Consider the following 19,518-nt stretch of genomic DNA (forward strand, 5'->3'; position numbering starts at 1 on the left):
GCCGCCGCTGTTCTCCACTGCTTCTAAACTCGCCCGCTGGTAATTTCAACTCGCCGCGGGCGAGTGGATTTGTCGAGCCCTGCCTATGAGGAGTGTCTATCATTAGTAAAATCAAATACACGGGAAATGAATTTAAAATTCTATCCCATTTACTACTACAGTATATCGTTTGTTTTGACAAAGATTTGGCCATAATCTTACATTCGGTCCTCTTACTTGATGACATTCAGCTACCGTGCAAGTCTTTTCAACTCTCTCTAAGGATCATGTGAGGTCCAAATGATCCTCCCTGGAACCCTTCACAGCACTTGCAATGCATGCAGCATCTGTCTTTGTATAGCAATGTGTGTCCAAACTCGTTATCAATTTCGCTATTTCTCAAAAATTACATTTGTCAATGTGGGGCACAGTTCTATGCGATGGAATAGATACAAAAAAATAAAAACAGCTTAAACTCACGGTAAATATAATAACACTAAACAAAGAAGAAACTGTTACAGAAGATAAGAAGACTGGGAGCATGCTAGCATGTAAGAATGATGTAGTGTGACAGCTTTCAGAAGGTAGAAATATTACGTCCTGAATAAGATTCCTTAGTCACCCGAAAACAAATACATTGCCGCTGCGTGCACTTATAGTGCGCGCGACGGAGCGGAAACTGGAAGCCGGCAAAATTTTATTTTTCAAGTGCCTTTCGCCCCTTTCCCTCCCCCCTCCTCCCCTTTCCCTCCACGGAGGTGGAGTGGAAGGGGGAAAATATGGGAGACAGGGAGGGGAAAGTGTGGGTGTGGGAGACAGGGAGGGAAAGTGTGGGAGACAGGGAGGGGAAAGTGTAGGAGACAGGGAGTGGAAAGTGTGGGAGACAGGGAGGGGAAAGTGTAGGAGACAGGGAGTGGAAAGTGTGGGAGACAGGGAGGGGAAAGTGTGGGAGACAGGGAGGGGAAAGTGTGGGAGACAGGGAGGGGAAAGTGTAGGAGACAGGGAGTGGAAAGTGTGGGAGACAGGGAGGGGAAAGTGTGGGAGACAGGGAGGGGAAAGTGTAGGAGACGGGGAGTGGAAAGTGTGGGAGACAGGGAGGGGAAAGTGTGGGAGACGGATGGGAAAGTGTGGGAGACAGGGAGAGTAAAGTGTGGGAGACAGGGAGGGGAAAGTGTGGGAGACAGGGAGGGGAAAGTGTGGGAGACAGGGAGGGGAAAGTGTGGGAGACAGGGAGAAACAAGCAGTGGGCAGTGGCAATTGATAGTTTTTAACTTCTTGTGCACCATGTATTGAGCTCCCAGGGAGGGCGGCAATCAGAAGTCTGCACACCACGGGAGGGATGGAGCGTCCTCTCCTAGTCCCTCCCTGTCCCCGAGCTCAGCCCGTGAGTCCGGCTCGCGCCCCCGCCCCTAGGCGTCGGCGTCATCGCGCATGCGCGCTGTACGTCCGGGTTTCCAGCTGTTTCTATTTCCCGGTGTGATCCCGGCGAGGGGTCAGCTTTCCCGGTAAATTTAAACACTGATGGCTTGGGGGTGGGCTGGGTGCGCGCGACCAGCTCGTTTGTTTACATGAGTCTCGCGCTAAGGCGAGTGGCTTTGGGAACCCGTGGGGGGGAGGAAACGGCGCGAGGATGACCCCACTGAGGCGGCGCGCGCGGCTGCCCATCAGCTGCTGCTTAGCATAGGGCGCTGGGGAGGTGTTGCACAAAGTCTCCCGGCTGTAAAGTGATGGGAAACAACACAATACCGCACGCACTTGTTACATACACGAGCCTGTAGCTTGTTACGCAGGAAGTTCGCTCTTGTTCGGCAACTTGTCCGGTTTGCGGTGAATAAAGCCAGTTGTCTCTCTTATTATTCCAGAATGGGGTGGATAGGCTGACTGCGTCTCTTTGGGGCACAGCAAGCTGGCAACGTACAGGAGACATGGCAGCCCCTGTTGTACCTGTGCCTATCCCAATAGGGAATTCAGCTGCGGGTAAAATGGTAAGTAGGAGCCAAAGGAGTTCTTCCTGCGGGAGCAGCTCAGCCAGCTCCAACTCTTCCAAAGGGCCCCCCGGGGACAGCAGCCCTGCGAGCTACAAGAAGATGAGTGTGCCTGACCCGGTGAGCTGCTGCCCGGCCGCCCCGTGCAGCAGCCCCCCACTCATTAGGACTAAGTGTGATAACTCGGTGGAGTATTGCACACAGCCAGGCGCTGCCCAGGTTCCCGAGGCCGAGCTGGAGGAGAGGCCCTCTACCCCCACTATCCTGGGTTACGAAGTGATGGAGGAACGAGCCAAATTTACGGTGAGTTTATGTTCTGCTTTGTGCCTGTGTCTCTGCTGCTGCTGCTGCTGCCAGGGGTGTCTGTGTCTCTGCTGCTGCCAGGGGTGCCTGTGTGCTGCTGCCAGGGGTGCCTGTGTCTCTGCTGCTGCTGCCAGGGGTGCCTGTGTCTCTGCTGCTGCTGCCAGGGGTGCCTCTGCTGCTGCCAGGGGTGCCTGTGTGCTGCTGCCAGGGGTGCCTGTGTGCTGCTGCCAGAGGTGCCTGTGTCTCTGCTGCTGCCAGGGGTGCCTGTGTGCTGCTGCCAGAGGTGCCTGTGTCTCTGCTGCTGACAGGGGGGCCTGTGTGCTGCTGCCAGGGGTGCCTGTGTGCTTCTGCCAGAGGTGCCTGTGTCTCTGCTTCTGCCAGGGGTGCCTGTGTGCTGCTGCCAGGGGTGCCTGTGTGCTTCTGCCAGGGGTGCCTGTGTCTCTGCAGCTGCTGCTGCCAGGGGTGCCTGTGTGTCTGCTGCTGCCAGGGGTGCCTGTGTGTCTGCTGCTGCCAGGGGTGCCTGTGTGTCTGCTGCTGCCTGGTGATGTGCCTCTGCTGCTGCCAGGGGTGCCTGAAGCTTGGGTGGCCTTTTTCGTTTCTTGGAAATGGATTTCATTTTAAAAAAACGATTAAATTTTAATTGAGAACAAATGCGCGTTGTTAGACCTTGTGTTATACTGCAGAAATATAAAGTGGTGTTCTGACTTGCGTCAAACTGGAAACCCCTATTCTGCAAACTGGGTGGCAATGGGTGGTGTTCTGCTGTGACACTGATGAAAGTCAGTAGTGTTAACGCAATTCAAGTACAGCGCCCACCCCCGCCCCCCGTCACTGTAGCATAACATGAAAAGTATGGCTGCGGTTATAGTGACGGTGACGCAACGTCTCCGATGGAGCGACCAAAAATTTTGAAGCCGGGTAAATTTGATTTTTTTTAGAGACAATCAGAGATCGCTGCCCGCCCACTTCTTGACGTCACTGACCTTGTTGCCAGCGACGTCGCTTTAAACTAAAGTTTAACTTTCGCTAGTGGCGACAGGTGACATCATCGGTCGCGTCGCCGGCAGTATAAGTGCGGCCTAAAGGTGTGCAAAGCATAATAAAAATAGGCATGTGCACCCTGGGAAGGACGTTATTACATTGTTGTACATGTCATCCAATCCCATACAATGATCAGTCTGTAATGAGGATATTGGTGGGTTTACAAGGTTTTCTAAAGATGTCTCTAAAATCGTCACAGATTAAAGCTCTGGCCACCAGATTTTCAGGTTATTGCATATCTAAGCGTTTTGATTGAGTAGTAATTAGTTAATTACCTGTTGCTTAGATCTTGAAAACTTGGCCTGTTGGCAGCCCTGAAGATGATATCCGACCACCACCCCGAGTTACAGAGATAAGAGGCACAAATAAGTCTCGGAGGGCAGCTAAGAAGTTGGTTGTAGGCATGTGAGGTGCCATGAGTTTGTTGTGGATGTGAGTGGCTCAAAACTGCAAGTGGATGACATGAGGAACCGTACACAGTGCTTGCTAGAAAATAGGTTTGTGGATGTAGCAAAGCCTTCATTCAGGGGATTGGGGATAGTAGTGAAGACATTTCTAATGTTTAGGGGTAGACAGTGAAGAAATGCTTAGGGGCAAATCTGGGTACATGGTCTTATTTCTGCTTGTGTTTATTTTTGCAGACAGCTCTCATTTCTAATCATAAATATTGTACAAATCACTCTAAAATATGGGTACAATAGCTTTCCTACACTGTTAAATTAATGCTAAGTAGTAGAGGCGAACAGTGTGGCTTTAATTCTAGAGATATTTTTGCAACAATATTTTTGCATGTTAAAATTATGAACCGTATTAGATTTGTGTGGTTTTTTTTTTGTTAGCTGTTCTTATATTATTTGGGTTTCCAAAAAGACAAGTTTCGTTGTAGTTAGTGACAGACATTTGTTAAGTGAAACTTCTTTGCTGGCATCACAGGGTTTTCATGTAAAAAATTTAATTGATTGTAACGAAACGCGTGATGAAAGTGACGTCATGGCGGCGGGACTCGGCGCATGCCCCGACGAGGCCGCGGGACTCAGCTAGTCTTTCAAACGGAAGGGCCTGTGAGATGGGACTTAGGGTATTACAGTGGTGATTAAATCAATCCCCAGGTTGGGGACAATGACTCGAATGTAAACTTCGATTCAGATTTGCAATGAGAACATCCAGTCTGGTTCTCACACTGTTCTAGAGGTGTTCTCTTGTGCTATTAATAAATATTATACCATGGGTGGACACAGAAAAGATGGAGGGGGGAATTTCAGTGAAGACAACTCTGGATGTGTGGCTAATACGATAGACAATAAATGTAATGGGAGCAGAATTCCTCAATAAAAGATGCAAAATACAGCTCTAATCACAATATTCTCTTTGCAGTAACTTCCATGTATTAAGTAACCACAGAGAATGCAACTTTCAGGTCCCATACGCATTTCATCAGGTGGTAGGGTGGACAAAAATATAAAAAATGTAGGAGCCAAAGTTTGATAACGGTGGTGGTGGTTAAAGCTGTGAACCTGCTTTCTAGAGGTTATGGCTTCTTCTATGGGCCCCTGGGCTTAATCGTTTGGTGGTGCAGGTGTTTTGGGACCTGCAGCCTGTGCACAACTCTGCTTTGCTCCAAACAGTCACTGCTGCGTGGGAGCCTGTAAGTGCGACATAGCTGTCTGCACAGAGAGAACAGGGCGCTTCACCTCATGCAGCGTTAGCAGCTGTATCGGGGGAGCCGAACATTGAGCGTGCAAGTTATAAGTAAAAATGTGGTCAGCTGACAATTTGGGGGAATTATTGGATTAATAATACAAAATCAGGCAGTCCGCTTTGAGCTGATGGTACTAATGGAAGTTCAGCCGATAATGTACCATAACATTTACAGTGGAAGAAAAGTTATATCTATGGCGCTTGGCCCCAAAGTGCACTAAATATATAAAGGATATATACAACCAGATGGAGGGTAAAATCCACTTGGGTTCTCCTCGTGCAGACGATCAATCATGTAAAAGAAATAAAAGAAATTACATAGTGTAATACAGTAACTAACAATGACATAAAACACAACTAACAAATGCTGAGACAAACAGATGACTGGGATAAATAAAACACATTTAATACAACAGCTAAATAATCAGTGAAAAGGTAAAACACACAATATAAAATAAGTCCCTTGTGCACTCCAGCAGTAGCTGGACTGTCCGCTTACCAGACACTGGAAGGTATAAAGCGGTGGATAATTCAGAGAGTATCTCCTCTCGTGATGGTTGCTGTCAGCTCCAGGGCATCTCGTGGTAATCGTCGTATGCTTCCGGGAGAGACACTTCCAACCTTCCAGACCACAGACCTCCGCTGATCCGCCGCACCGGGCTTCGTCTCACAGACGGGACGCCGCCACATGCGCAACAGCAGCACTGAATCAGGAACGGCAAATGCGAGTAAGTGATGTCGTCAGAGCCTTGCTCCGCAAGGTGGCATGGACAACAGCTGTTGCGCATGTGGCGGCGTCCCGTCTGTGAGACGTAGCCCGTTGCAGCGGCTCAGCGGAGGTCTGTGGCCTGGAAGGTTGGAAGTGTCTCTCCTGGAAGCATACGACGATTACCACAAGATACCCTGGAGCTGACAGCAACCATCACAAGAGGAGATACTCTCTGAATTATCCACCGCTTTATACCTTCCAGTGTCTGGTAAGCGGACAGTCCAGCTACTGCTGGAGTGCACAAGGGACTTATTTTATATTGTGTGTTTTACCTTTTCACTGATTATTTAGCTGTTTTATTAAATGTGTTTTATTTATCCCAGTCATCTGTTTGTCTCAGCATCTGTTTGTCTCAGCATTTGTTAGTTGTGTTTTATGTCATTGTTAGTTACTGTATTACACTGTTATTTCTTTTACATGATTGATTGTCTGCACGAAGAGAACCCAGGTGGATTTTACCCTTCATATGGTTGTATATATCCTTTATATATTTAGTCCACTTTGGGGCCAAGCGCCATAGCCCATAGATATAACTTTTCTTCCATTCCATTGTCTGACCTTGGGTGTCAGAGTTATATTACAGGCTGCTGGCCATTTTCTGGTGTTTGAGATTAGCGCTACCTCTTTTTTTGTTGTATAACATTTACAGTGCCAATCATAAATGGGTAGTCCTTGAGTTTTGCCCATGTTCTCTTTATATCACTGACACATTTACCATTGCTAAACAATGTGTTGCAGGCCTCTTTGGTAGTGTAGGAGTTAAGTGAAAGAGCTCTGTCATTTTTCTCATTTTGAATATGAGACTGATTTATGAAGCAGAAATTGGAAATGAGATGCATTATATTAGACTTTCCTTTCCATGCGGGGCACAGTTGGAATTTGAATGACTTTTAATGGTACTAAGAAGAAGATGTGCAACACTCATTAGGTTTTCTAATAAGTTTGGGCAGTGATTGCACGATGAATGTAATGCTTCGCTGAAAGTGAGAAAAAAAATCATGCCTTGGTTCCTAGATTAATTCTATTCCAGTTTTATATTTTCATGCACTTTGCAATTATTTAAGTATGTTACTATTTTTAATATGGATCAAAAATGCATCCTTTCCAAAAAATGTGTTGAAAATATTTTTTCTGACTGGCAGATTTACAAGATCTTGGTCAGGAAAAGCCCAGAGGAGAGCTGGGTTGTGTTCAGAAGGTATACTGATTTTTCAAGACTTAATGAAAAGGTAAGAAACAATCTCCTGGCATTTGCTTTTGTATCTGGATGCTTTTCTAATGCCTAATATTAAAGACTGACAAACATCTCTATTCTCATTTATATGGTAATCGGTGTAGGGCATCTGTTCGCAACTAGCTTGCTTGTTTGAATTATAAATAAATGTATGTTTTTAAAGGAGCACTTATTCACTCATGAAGGTAATTATTTCAAGTATCTGCTTAACACAGTAGCTGCGTTGCTAAACAGAGTAAAAAAAACAAATGCATCTTCATTTCCAAGAATTGCTGTGTTCATAATAACTTCATCACCAGCTTTTATTTTTGCCAATAATATAGTATTCACAGAGCATGAATGGTTCAGACATAGATACTCAAAACAATCTCTATTTTATGTTCAGCAATATTTTAAGAAGTATAGGAGAAGTGACTGCAAGAGGGGAAAATTATATTTAAAATATGTTGGTAAATTCCACCTTTTTAAAGTATTCTTGGCATCAATTGTTACGTGGCCTACTTTTAGGAGATTAACACCTTTTGGCGGCAATAAACATTTTTGGGCATGGTGCTCTGATACTTTTGAGGTATTTTACCCCACAATTATCCCCTGTTCTTTGGTGGTGTTAAGGGTATATTGAATATACCAATAAAAAACAAAAATTACCAATGCTACATCCAATATGACAAGAAATATATAGTCAAATACTTAACCATTTGTCTTCTCATAAGTAAGGGTCATTTACTTATGACCCAGTGTCTAAATTTCTGTTTTCTTTTGTTAAATCCTCATCAGCTGAAAGAAATGTTTCCAGGTTTCCGACTTGCTCTTCCACCCAAGCGCTGGTTCAAGGATAATTATGAGTATGACTTCCTAGAGGATAGACAGTTTGGTCTACAAGCTTTCCTGCAGAACTTGGTGGCTCACAAGGACATTGCAAACTGGTACGAGAACCATTTTTTTCTTTAAGACAAAGATTCTGGCATTACTTAACCATTTAAGTGCCATTGTGGGATGACATTTACATTGCGGGATTAATTGGATTTTCTCTGAGGCATCTAGGTGACTGATATTCAGTGAATACAGGAACAACAATGGTTTGGATCGGCAATTAAATATATTTCAAAGTATAAAAGAAGACTTAAGTAGAGAAAAAAGAACACAGTTCTAAATATCAGTGCTCAAGATCAATGAATCAATGATGGCCATAGATATAACTGCTCAGGATATTCAACTTGCTTGAAGAGTGACTGAACTGTTTGTGCATGCTGCCACCAGAGTAAATAAAGGTGTTTTTAACTTAACATTTGGTTTGTAGCCCCATATTTTTGCGAATGCTGTGCTCTGCTTTTACCCATTTTTTATATCTCTAAAAGAAGGCTTAGGCTGCGAGTATAGTGCCCGCGTAGGGAGACGGGACGGGTGACATCGCTGCTAGCGAAAGTTATATTTTGCTTTGCGCCGGCATCGCGGGCTTCCGGGCATTTTTTATTTGTTCAGGGGCTGTCACATGAGGCGACAGCCCTTGAAAAATCAAATATTCCCGGCTTCCAAAGTCCGCTCCGTCGCATTGCCGCCGTCGCGCTTACTATAAGTGCACGCGACGGCAGCAATGTATTTGTTTTTGGGCACCGTCGTCCGTCACTGGCACTATACGCACGGCCTTGCAGTATCAATGTAGCTGGATTCAACTCACTTTTATTGCAGAGTCTGTCTTTTAGAGAAATGTTTACAAAAATAAGAGGGGGGGGGGTTATACCTAATCGCCATATCTGCTGCTCTCTTGTTGGTAAACATTTCTCCCAAACAAATGTTTATACTTTGCAATATATTTGAGTGCCGATCCAAACCATTGTTGTTCCTGTATTGTCTGTAAGCCTATTGGTGGAGGCAGTGGATCTGAGCACCAATGCATAAGGAATAATATTTGTTTTAAGAAAATGCTAATGGTGAGTGCAAGTTCTTACTGTTTATATAAGTGAATATCATCGCTTTTTTTTCTAGTTTTTCTCTCTGTGTGATGTTGATCTCGGCTCTCACATCTCGTGTTTGTCCTGATTACTTTTCACATTCTGCATTTATCATATACTGGAGTGCAGGAGAGAGCGTTTTTTCGGGCCTCAGAAGATTTGCATAGAGTATGTAAAGAATTCATCGGTAACTTGCCTTGTGCTGTATGCGATGCTTCATGGATTTTAATATGCTTCATGGATTTTAATATTATGAGAACCAATGTTGGGCAAAATTACTTGTCTATATAGTTTTGTTGACTTCCATATTGGACATGCTTTACTTGTGTGGTCCAAAGGTATTTTCTCCCTCCAGAGGTTACATGCATCGAGGTGCAGGGCCTGTTTAAAAGGGCGTTACCTCTTGATATGTATATATGTTTTATACCTTTTTAAGGAAATTAAATTATCTAAGCTGACGATCGATCTGTAGTCCAGTGACCGATCAGCAAAGATCTTGCTTACTCAGGCGCACACTATGGCTGCCTATTTCATGGCTGATCATTACCACCTCATACATAAATCTTGGCCCCTTGCAGATGCACTTACTAGAAAGCCCTTCTACTGTCTCTTTACGTTATTCCTACCAACCAATTAGATTGTAAGCTCTTCGGAGCAGGGACTCCTTTTCCTAAATGTTTTATGTCTGAGCACTTCTCCCCTTTGTGTTATTTATATTATTTGTTATTTATATGATTGTCACATGTATTATTGCTGTGAAGCGCTATGTACATTAATGGAGCTATATCAATAAAGACATACAGGACATGCATACATAATACAGGACATTCCGGCACTTAATTGTGTCTTGCAAATCATTGTTTTCAGTTTAACAGGTTTGATATTTGAAGCCGTAGAGCAAGTTTGAATCTTGCCAGGGGTGTTGTACCTGAAAATGAAATACTTTATGTAAACATATATTATAAGTAGGGTGGAGTACCGATTTTGGAAAATTCTGTGCAGAACAGATATTGGCCATTTTGTGATATATTTAAGTTGAATGGTTAGTGTGGAACCTTTAAAACATAGAACATTATTTGTCTGCTTTAATGTCCTGAGAATTCCCAGTATCCTAGCTTGGTATTGAAGGAGTTATGTTGCAGTTTGAAATTATTATCTGAAACATTTGTTTTAGTGCCTATTTGTTTTATATTGTCCTAGCTTTGTTCATCTATTTTTTTTAGCTATTCTAGCACAACAGATGGTCCCATTTGGCATGATGTATTCAATCTCCACAAAGCAGAGAGGTTGAAGGAGGTCACTTGGAAATGTGTGTACCCAGAGAACAATGTAGCAGTGGCACTAGAAATGTAAAAGGGCTTTTAGTAGGGAAAAAGGTGAATTGCTCATTAACGAACAAGAATCTTCCTTCTATCTAGACTGTTGTATCTACATGGACCACAGTGACTTGAGTGGATAACATGGGAAGCTGAAAACAAAACATTCTAGCTAAGAAAAAGAAAAATGAGTGGTCTGTTTTGTTATTAAAACCCTGGATTGTTCAATCATAAACTTAGCAATTAATTATGATTTTATTTTTGTATATTTTGCAGTTATCTACGGGAAAGGCAATATCTGTACATTTAATACCTGTCTGGGGGAGATCATGCCTGTGGCAAAAAAAATGTGTAACCAAGCCCTTGGGTTTTTTTGGCCCAACTGTGCGCACACCACCTTTTTCTCTTGTTTTAGTGCTATTTTTATTACCCATTTTACATGCTGCCAGAGAAACCAGTCAGTGGTGTAAAGGCGAGAAATGAATGAAGGATGAAATGGCCACATCGGGAACAAGCTCACAGTGGCCTATGGTTTAAGGAAATAAAAGTGAAACTAGGGGGGTGGGGGTGGGGGTGAGGATTAAAAAATGTTGTACCTTTCTGTGAAAAGTACATTTAAAATTATTCAATGAAGATGATTATTTATGGATCAGACATGAGCCGGTGATACACAGATATTACGATGCGAGCATTTCCTATTCAGAGAGATCTCTTGTTTGAAGCCACAAGGCAGTGTTTTGTTTTGGCGCACTATGACATTGGTGTGACGCATTGTAATTACTATAAAAAGTGAGCATTCCATTGTATTAAACATTTGCACTTTTTTTTTTTTTTTTAGTGTTGCAGTGAGACTATTTCTGTGTTTGGATGATCCCCCTGGTCCCTTTGATAGTCTCGAAGAGAGTAGGGTAAGTGTTGAGCACTTTTCTAAATCTGCATTGCTTTCCCCCCCCCCCCCCCCCTTTATATTGGTCCTTCTACTTTTCATTTTTATAAAGGAATATTGTAAGATTGTTCATACTATAAACGCACGTGCATTTTTGCACATTTTACCACAGCAAACTTATCACACTTTGGACCCCTTTATCTTTTTTGCGAAGGCTTTTTGTGAAACGCTGGAAGAAACAAATTACAGACTTCAAAAAGATCTTGCTGAAAAACAGAAAGAGCTTGAGTCGCTGAAGAAGCTGTTAAATGAAAAGCAGTTGCACATAGAGACACTAGAAACCCGACTACAGTAAGTATTTCTCATTGACAGGTGTAGTTTAAAAAAAAAAAAAAAAAAAAAAAAAAAAAAGAAAGAAAACAGCCATATTTTGTTTCAACAACATGTAACTAGGCACATGTCGTCTATCTGGTAAATAACACCTGAACACCTGTTGCTTCGAACGACCCCTTTTTAGGCTCCACGAGTCAGAACCTACGATTTATACCCCAGCTTAGAATACAAAATTATTTATTTTTAAAGTCCATAGAATGTGTACTACTTGTTTCTGTTTAACCACTTGAACACTGAGGGTGTTTGTACTCCTGAGTAATGGAGTTTTAGTGCTGGCAATGTTCAAAGCACAATAACAATAATATTGTTAATATAAACCTAGACACCTCATATGTTCTGTTTTACAGCAGAGCCTGTAGATTACAAATCTACCTTTTTTAAATGAATGTTCTTTTCTCACATATTGGACATTTCAGGTCAAATGCTAAAATAATGCATTAATAAAAGTTAAAGGCAAGTGAATTTGAACTTGCATAAATCTTCATTCGATCTCTCACTCAAACTTGTATATCATTCTGCTCCATACTTAAAGCTATTAGAAAATGTAAGCATATTGGTTTTCATTGCATTTATTTGCCTTTTTCCTAGTTTATAATTCACAACAGTTGTTTTTTCTTTTTCTGCTATACATAAGACGTTACTCCTACCAATGTGTGGTTTGGTAAACTGAAATCTTGGTTCCGTACAAGCAGAAATGAGTAGTATGATCTCTTGCAGGGAAATGGCCGCAGGACAAGGACAGACACGCAGGCTTTCTGGTGAGGAGAGCGAGTGCAGTGGAGAGGTGGAGTCCTCCGCAATAGAAGCTGATCAGGCGGCTTCAGCAGATAAATGGTAACTTATACTAGATGCAGATATTTAACCATGGCTCTAAATTAGGATGCCGTTACAGCAGTACATGCACGTTGTCAAGATTGACCATTTCTGATGAATTGGAGAACAATTCTCGTCAGGTTGCCCTGTTACCAGCAGTTGCAATATTTCATCATTACACTTGAAGAATTGTGTGCCTTGAAATGTGTTTGTCATGAGGCGGGTTAACAGAAGGGAGAATGAGTAACTGAAAAGAGTTTACAGTTAACAATTTCAACACGCAGGGGTGAGCAAAGTTTATAATGGGTTTTTCTGTCACCGGAGGGTCTGTATTGTTAGTTGTAAGCAGTTCATTGCATGAAAAGATAGCCGCTTTATTTAAATGAAGAAAATGGGTAGTCCTAAGAACATTTTGTTAAAAGCATATATGTACGTTACCTGGCTTGTGAAAGATCTGTTTGGCATTTCACGAAGTCCCCTTGTTCCTGTTTTTCAGCTCTTATAAGGAGAGTCATGAGAATTGCTGGGTTGAATCCCTGAATGGGTCTACTCTCCCAGAGATTGAAGTAGCTGAGGTGGCACATCCTGATGACGAGACCTAATCTGCCCATAGGAATAGTTAACTTGTGCCACGGGAGTACTCTGAACTGTTGCCGTGCAGTGAAGGCAACGCTGCAGAGGGGCCCTCACGTGCACATACAGGATGTTTACATATACAGGAAATTGACAATCGTAAGCATAGGAACTGTAATCATTGCTGCTTTTTGACCAGTCCCATCAAGTTGGATATAATAACTGAAAACCTAAAGCCTGTTTAAAATGACTAAATAAGGCACTATAAAGATTCATCTAGATTGTCCGTTTATCTGTTGGAGTCCGTTTCCCATAAACAGAGGCATTATTTTAAGCACTTTTGAAAATGTCCTTGAAGTCAATGTTAAACTTTTCAGTGCCGCGAGGGCAGTCACCGCATTGCCACAGTTTCTATATTCTTTATACACACAGAATCACTCATTTCAAGATGTGGTCATTGCCAATCTAAAGTTATTTTACCCACACTTCAACACTGAAGATGTCCATAAAGAGAGGATTTCTTGGTAGCTGAGCGTAAATGCAACAACTACAGTGTTCTTGGACACTGGTTAACGTGAAAACCTGCATTTGTAGTAATCACATCTTACTTCTGACAAGTCACGTTTAAAATGAATGGTATTGAAAGCCTCAAGCATGTGCTATCAAGCGGGTTCATCAATGGTGTTGACTTTAGCAAGTGCTAATGCGCCAGTGAACAGATACTCCTAGGATTGAAGATCACCACAATGTAGATAATAGGTACCTCTGACTAAGTCTTGTTTTTAGAATTTATATATATATTTCCAATATTTTAAAGATGTAATGTAAGAAGACGAAGTACCAAATTGCAAAGTATTTATAAATTAGGATTGTGTGGTTGGAAATATGCGATGAAATATGAATATCGAGATATGCAAAAATTTGAGATGCTATATATATCTATCACATTTTGCTCTCAGAACATTTGTAGCATAATTTAGTGAGAGACTAGGATTATAATATTCTATACAGCTAGATAGCCTGCTATGAAAGAAAAGGAAATGAATGTTTAATTGTAGGTTGAGGAAGCAACCCATGATGTTTTGAAAGCTCTGTACACTATAATTTAATCTATGAAGAACTGTAATGTTTGCCTCCTTAAAGGTTATAACCTACAATGACTCTGCATTTCTCCCGGAACAATGCAGCTACTACAATTTTGAACCAAGAACCATTGTAATATTCTGTAACATACTCAGCAGGTCTTTTATGGTGTAAGGGCAGGAATTAAATGTCATTATTTTTGCTGCCGGGAGTACGTAGGAGTGGTATTTTATAGGCAGTAATCATCAGGTTCTAATCTGTAACCACACTATGGCCTTGCATGCATGTTTTGTTTTTTGTTTTTATATCAATTGTCAGCTAAATATATATGTGGTAAAGTGCCGCACTGTGTCAAGTTTAAGATTTTGCATTTGTGTTGACCATTCCTAACAATTTCTGAATGAAACCTCGAAAAATATCCTCATCACAACGAAGTGATCTAATTTTTAAAGCGTGCACAGATCATTTCCTACATTGAATTTTTCTTTTTGTAGCTCAGCAGTAATTTGGGTCTTAAACTTGCAGTCTGTTGCATAAAGTTTGTCAATAGAAGTCAAATATTTAGGTACATTTTTATAGTTAATACCCTTTTTGTGCAAGCATTTGGAAAATCATTTTTCCATTTGTAGGCTATATTATCTCTTTCACAGATAAAGGACCATATTTAGTAACGTGCTCTTCCATAAGACACCTTCCCTGTTGGAAGACTCCTTTGAATTTCAATGAGGTGTTAGGGGCCATATTTACTGAAACATACTGACATGTGTCTTATGGAGTAGCACTGCTCTGTAAATATGGCCCCAAATCCTTACCAGCCTCTTGGGAAGTATGTATGCATGGTCCTAATTTATTGGGGTGTTGCTAAAAAGTGTAAGGGTGGACGACTGCAGATACAATAAAGCTGTAAATGGCAACTTTAATTTCTTAATTGTTACATTTCTGCCATTTGTAATAATTCCCTTCTCTTAAAGGCATTTGAGTCCATGCTGCCAGTGAGAGTTTGATTTGGAATCTGCATTTGTAACATGAATATAGGGTAATTTCAAATGCACTGCCTCTTAGGACCAAAGGGTCAGTGACCTGTTTTAATAAATAACATGACTTTTTTTTTTTTTTTACAAAAATCTATCTACAGACATTTTAACTTTTTTTTAAAGTTAGTTTGTAAACCTGGTGAGGTGGGACATGTTTGTCTTTAGATACTCCCTTTTGTGTGCTGAACAAATATGTACAGTCACAGCCCCCCTATCTAACTGGCACAGAGGGGCTAGAGGTTTAAGTAAAACCTTGATTGACAAGCACAGCCTCATTCAGGAGCTCAATAAAAAAATATATATTTTCTTAATTTCCAAAGAAAAAACAGTGAAAAGATTATTACATGAGTATATAAAATGTTTGAATTACCTTTATTCTTAAAAAAAAAAATATATATATCTATATTGCCCCCCTAGGCAGGAAGTAGGGTGTTTCCGTAGCTGAACCGCATTAATTTCGGCTCTGGTGACCCCCTGCTCCCTGTGATGCATCGGAAGGTGATGCTGGTATCTCCATTCTGTTTAAAGGTCCCTTGGCACGTGGGCCAATAGGAAACCGCAAGACATGATGATGTAGCTTCCTATTGACCCGCAGGACCTTTTAAATAGACATTTCCTATGTCAATATTTGGGAAGCAAGTGGTCTCCAGAGTTGAAATCAATGCTGTTCCGCTATGGAAACCTACTGCTTCCCACCTAGTCAAAAAATATATTAAACCTGGAATTATAGCCAAGGTTAGCAAGACAAGGAATTGGTTTCAAATGTTTCTTTTATGTAGGGAAGGGGGTTGCAAACTATTACAGCTTGCATCTCTACACCACAATTTCCTCATATTTATTTAAAAGTTTTATTAAACCTACCTTTCATTGCCTTTTTTTAATTTGAATTTTGAAATCTGTGAGTTTTTTTTCTCTCTCCTATGGGCCTTTAAGCATGACGCTGCCTTAATCCTAATCTATCATAGATGTTGCTAAAATAATTATTTTACGGTTTGGCTAAATAGTTTTAGATTGTAGCTTCTAAGAACTCAAACGGTTGACCTATCACATAACATGGTGACCTTTTTTGAGTAATGGAATTGGTTGTGTTTTAAGGGACTGCGTGACGGCATAACCAGCTATAAACTGGGAAAAAGGTGAGGAAAGCCTGTTGCCACAAAGCAAATGCATTGCATTTTTTAGGCCTCATTTATAAACTAATCCTGTATGTATATATGTCCTGTTATATTCCCAGAAACTACAGTTAGGTCCCTGTTCAATATGCTGTGAAAGTCTTGCCTGTGCTGGGGGGTGGGGGGGGGGAAGCTTAGTGCTATTCATATGAGAAGAACTCTTCTCCAGCACAAGAAAGCGACAGGTACAGCGACGCGCTCTACAAGGCATTTTTAAAAGACACAGGAAATCAAAGTACCTTGAACTGTGCTGGTTTTATTCTTTAATTTCCACCTGAGAAATCATGTTCTATGCAGTTAACCAAGAGTGAAGTTATTTCTTGCATAACAAAAAAAAGGAAGTCCTATTGTGCTCCTGAAAAGGGAAGGGGCGCAGCATTATCTGGAGAGCTGCAGATTAAAAGAGAAATGTTAGGGAAGCATAAAGATAGTGTCACAGACTGCACCTTTCATGTGTTTAAATATAGCTATACTTAGTGCTTCCCTTCTGCTAATGAAGACCTACCTATTCTAAAGCATTTGCATTTCTTGGTTTCATCACAAATTGTAGGTAAGCAGCTATTTATAGGGAAGTATACAAATGGTTATCCAGTACATAGTACAATAAGAGCAGATCTGAATGTCATTTTGTTGTGCTCCTTGAAAACCCATTGAGTTTTTTTTGTACCACATTTCCAATTTCCACACAGTACGTCACTTTGATTTCAAATAGTAATCTTCCACAATGGGATCTTGATGTTAAATAGTTGTATTTAATGGTTTTCTGGCTGTGAACTTATTTAACTAGCTTGCACTGCCAAGCTTAAAGCGGAGTACAATCAAATGTCAAGAAATGACATACTACATGCATATCTTCATTTGCATGTCCAGTCTATAGATTTGTATATTCAGTTTAAACACCGTAACCTGATTGGAACAACGATTAGTATAGAAGAAGTTGCTGGCTAATTTTCTAGATACTTCTGTGTGGAATTACACCTTTGTTTATTTACGGTTTGGAAGGCGAGTGAGGTTCATGCATTGAAAACCTTTAAGGAAATTGGTGGTTAGTATTTTAACTGAAAATCTACCTCTTACAATTTTTCTTTTGATAACTTTGTGACATTAGGACTGGGCACAAGTGATATAAATAGAGAGAGGCGATTTTCTTTAGCAGAGATTCTATTGCATCATTATGCTGCATATGTTGCAGTACGTATGTTTAAGATTACGTCAGTGAGCCACCAACACTGGTACGAGCAATTCTAAAAGTAAAATTAGCCTGTTGTGGAAATCTTCAGAGATCAAGAAAATTATATTTACAAACATTAAAGGTACTTGGCAGTTTGTTGTGAAGTTCTTGCTCAAAAACAGGTTGTAAAAATTGTAATCTTTTAAATGCATTTTGTTGGCTATTCACACATTTGGTATAGGGTTATGTGAATTACGTTGGGTATATGACTCAATACCATAAATGCAATAAATAGGAAATATAGTAGCAAGTCTGACAAAATTGGAAAGCGGAGACTAGACCATTATACAAAAAGCACCGGTTTTGAACCTTTGTTGAAAACTCTACAGTACATGTGCAAATTTACTCTTTGTCATAACCCACCATTCACAATGTGATTGATGCACTTTATATGTAAGAGAATTTTGGTGCCAAGTTTAAGTGGCTTTTATTTGCTGTAGGACATCAGGTTTATAAAGTGCCTTTTCATAACAATTTTTGCTGCAATTGATGTCTAAAGTATCCCACTAATGCAAATTGTACTTAACTTCTGAAAGTGCATTGGTTTCTTATGCTTTTTTTCGATGAGTTTTTTACTTGTGCTATTATTCAGCTCTGTTTCTTTAACATTTGTACTGCTTGAAGTCCTGCAGCGAGCAATGTGTGGCAATCCTGTCAGGCAGCAAACTGTTAATGCTGTCAAATTGTAATGTAGACGTACTGAAAATGTCAAGCATGATTTGTTTATTTACCTGTAAATATTGTCTTTGTAAAAAAAACTACAAAACCATGTTGGAAATTATATTTGAGTAATCTATGCATGTTTTTCCAGCAACAGAGATTTCCTTTTTAATATTTTTTTTTCCTCACAAGGTCATGCAGTACATTTTAAGTACAATGTGTTTCAGGCCTATCGGGGATACAAATAGGTTAATGGAGAACATGAACTGTTACAGGGGAAAGCATTCTGAGAAGCCTTTGCACAATGCCGATAAAGGGTCACTGTTTTATATTCATCTTTGTCATTGTGCTTGTATTTTTTAGTGTGACGAAATATCTGATGTAAAATGCGTGACATTGTTTCTCTACCATAATATTCTACAAACAATATTGTGAAGCATCGTGTTTATAGGACAAGTGTGTTTAAAATGTACTTATTTTATGATTTTTTTTTGTTTTTGGTTCCTTAAATCTTGTATTTTTATATTAAGGGGAATTGGACCATTGCAAAGAGGTTTGATCGACTACAGCTTTTACTTTTGAGTTGAATTACACAGGTAACCTGCCCAATCTTTGCCAATTAAGATAAGCGATGTGAACAAGCTCATCATGTAAACTGGATATTCTCATCCTGCACTATGCTTGGTATCATTTCAATCATAGGAAATGTGAAGCTTTAAAAAAAAAAAAAAAAAAAAACTTTTAAATCGGAAAATATGCAGACGGATTCAATCCACCTGTGAAATAACCTAATTTGTATGTAAATTGATGAATTCAACTTGCATTGTGTGTGTGTGTGTGTACAGTCATGATCCGAAAATTAGACAAGGTAACAGAATATGAAATTGTGCTTCCAAATCTGTAATATCAGATAACTGCAACACTATTAAAAAAAAATGCTTATTACTTTACCCACTTTTCCATGCATCCTGGTTGTAGTTCTTCCCTTTCAATAATTATATAGGACAGTAGTAGAGGAAAACCTCAATCTGCTTATGTTTTCTCAGATAGAATGACTATTTCCAGAACATGAAAGTTGTATTTTTTTTTTCTTCTCATTTTTAGGCTAGGAAAAAGTATTTTGTGTATCTTCAGTATCTTCAGCTCTTGCAGACGTAAATCATGTTTACACAAGTCTACTATGCTTGTTGCTTTTATTTCCTTACTCTGTCTGAAAATACAAACTTGTACTAATTTCTCTTCTCTTAAGGCCTGTGCATCTCTTACAAGTGGCTGGTGCAGGTGGTGTTTTGCTGTGGGTGCCTTTATGCCTCCGCATTAAACTGACTCTTGTTTGGAACCACTCACGCAGCTTTTGTGTATACAAGTAACTACTAGAGTACTCTTTCTGCCTTGT

At 40.6% G+C, this 19,518-nt stretch overlaps 1 protein-coding gene across 1 annotated transcript; it reads left to right on the top strand.

Annotated features, from left to right (window-relative positions):
- Positions 1–1,381: 1,381 nt before the first annotated feature.
- On the top strand, positions 1,382–19,077 carry SNX16 (sorting nexin 16). The gene is made up of 8 exons (XM_075583020.1): positions 1,382–1,484; positions 1,842–2,267; positions 6,918–7,004; positions 7,787–7,935; positions 11,116–11,185; positions 11,378–11,514; positions 12,274–12,390; positions 12,866–19,077. The coding sequence occupies exons 2-8, from the start codon at positions 1,905–1,907 to the stop codon at positions 12,969–12,971; spliced, it is 1,029 nt and encodes a 342-aa protein (XP_075439135.1). The 5' UTR covers positions 1,382–1,484; positions 1,842–1,904; the 3' UTR covers positions 12,972–19,077.
- The last annotated feature ends 441 nt before the right edge of the window (positions 19,078–19,518 follow it).

The sequence above is a fragment of the Ascaphus truei genome, chromosome 2 (assembly GCF_040206685.1).
Source record: "Ascaphus truei isolate aAscTru1 chromosome 2, aAscTru1.hap1, whole genome shotgun sequence".
NCBI classification, from domain to species: Eukaryota; Metazoa; Chordata; class Amphibia; order Anura; family Ascaphidae; genus Ascaphus; species Ascaphus truei.

Bases quoted from the DNA above. Each gene is read 5' to 3' on its own strand.
- SNX16 (XM_075583020.1), top strand. From the start codon at position 1,905: ATGGCAGCCCCTGTTGTACCTGTGCCTATCCCAATAGGGAATTCAGCT. The intron at 7,005-7,786 runs GTAAGAAACAAT...AATCCTCATCAG, and splicing joins TTTCAAGACTTAATGAAAAG to CTGAAAGAAATGTTTCCAGG. The intron at 7,936-11,115 runs GTACGAGAACCA...TTTTTTTTTTAG, and splicing joins CACAAGGACATTGCAAACTG to TGTTGCAGTGAGACTATTTC.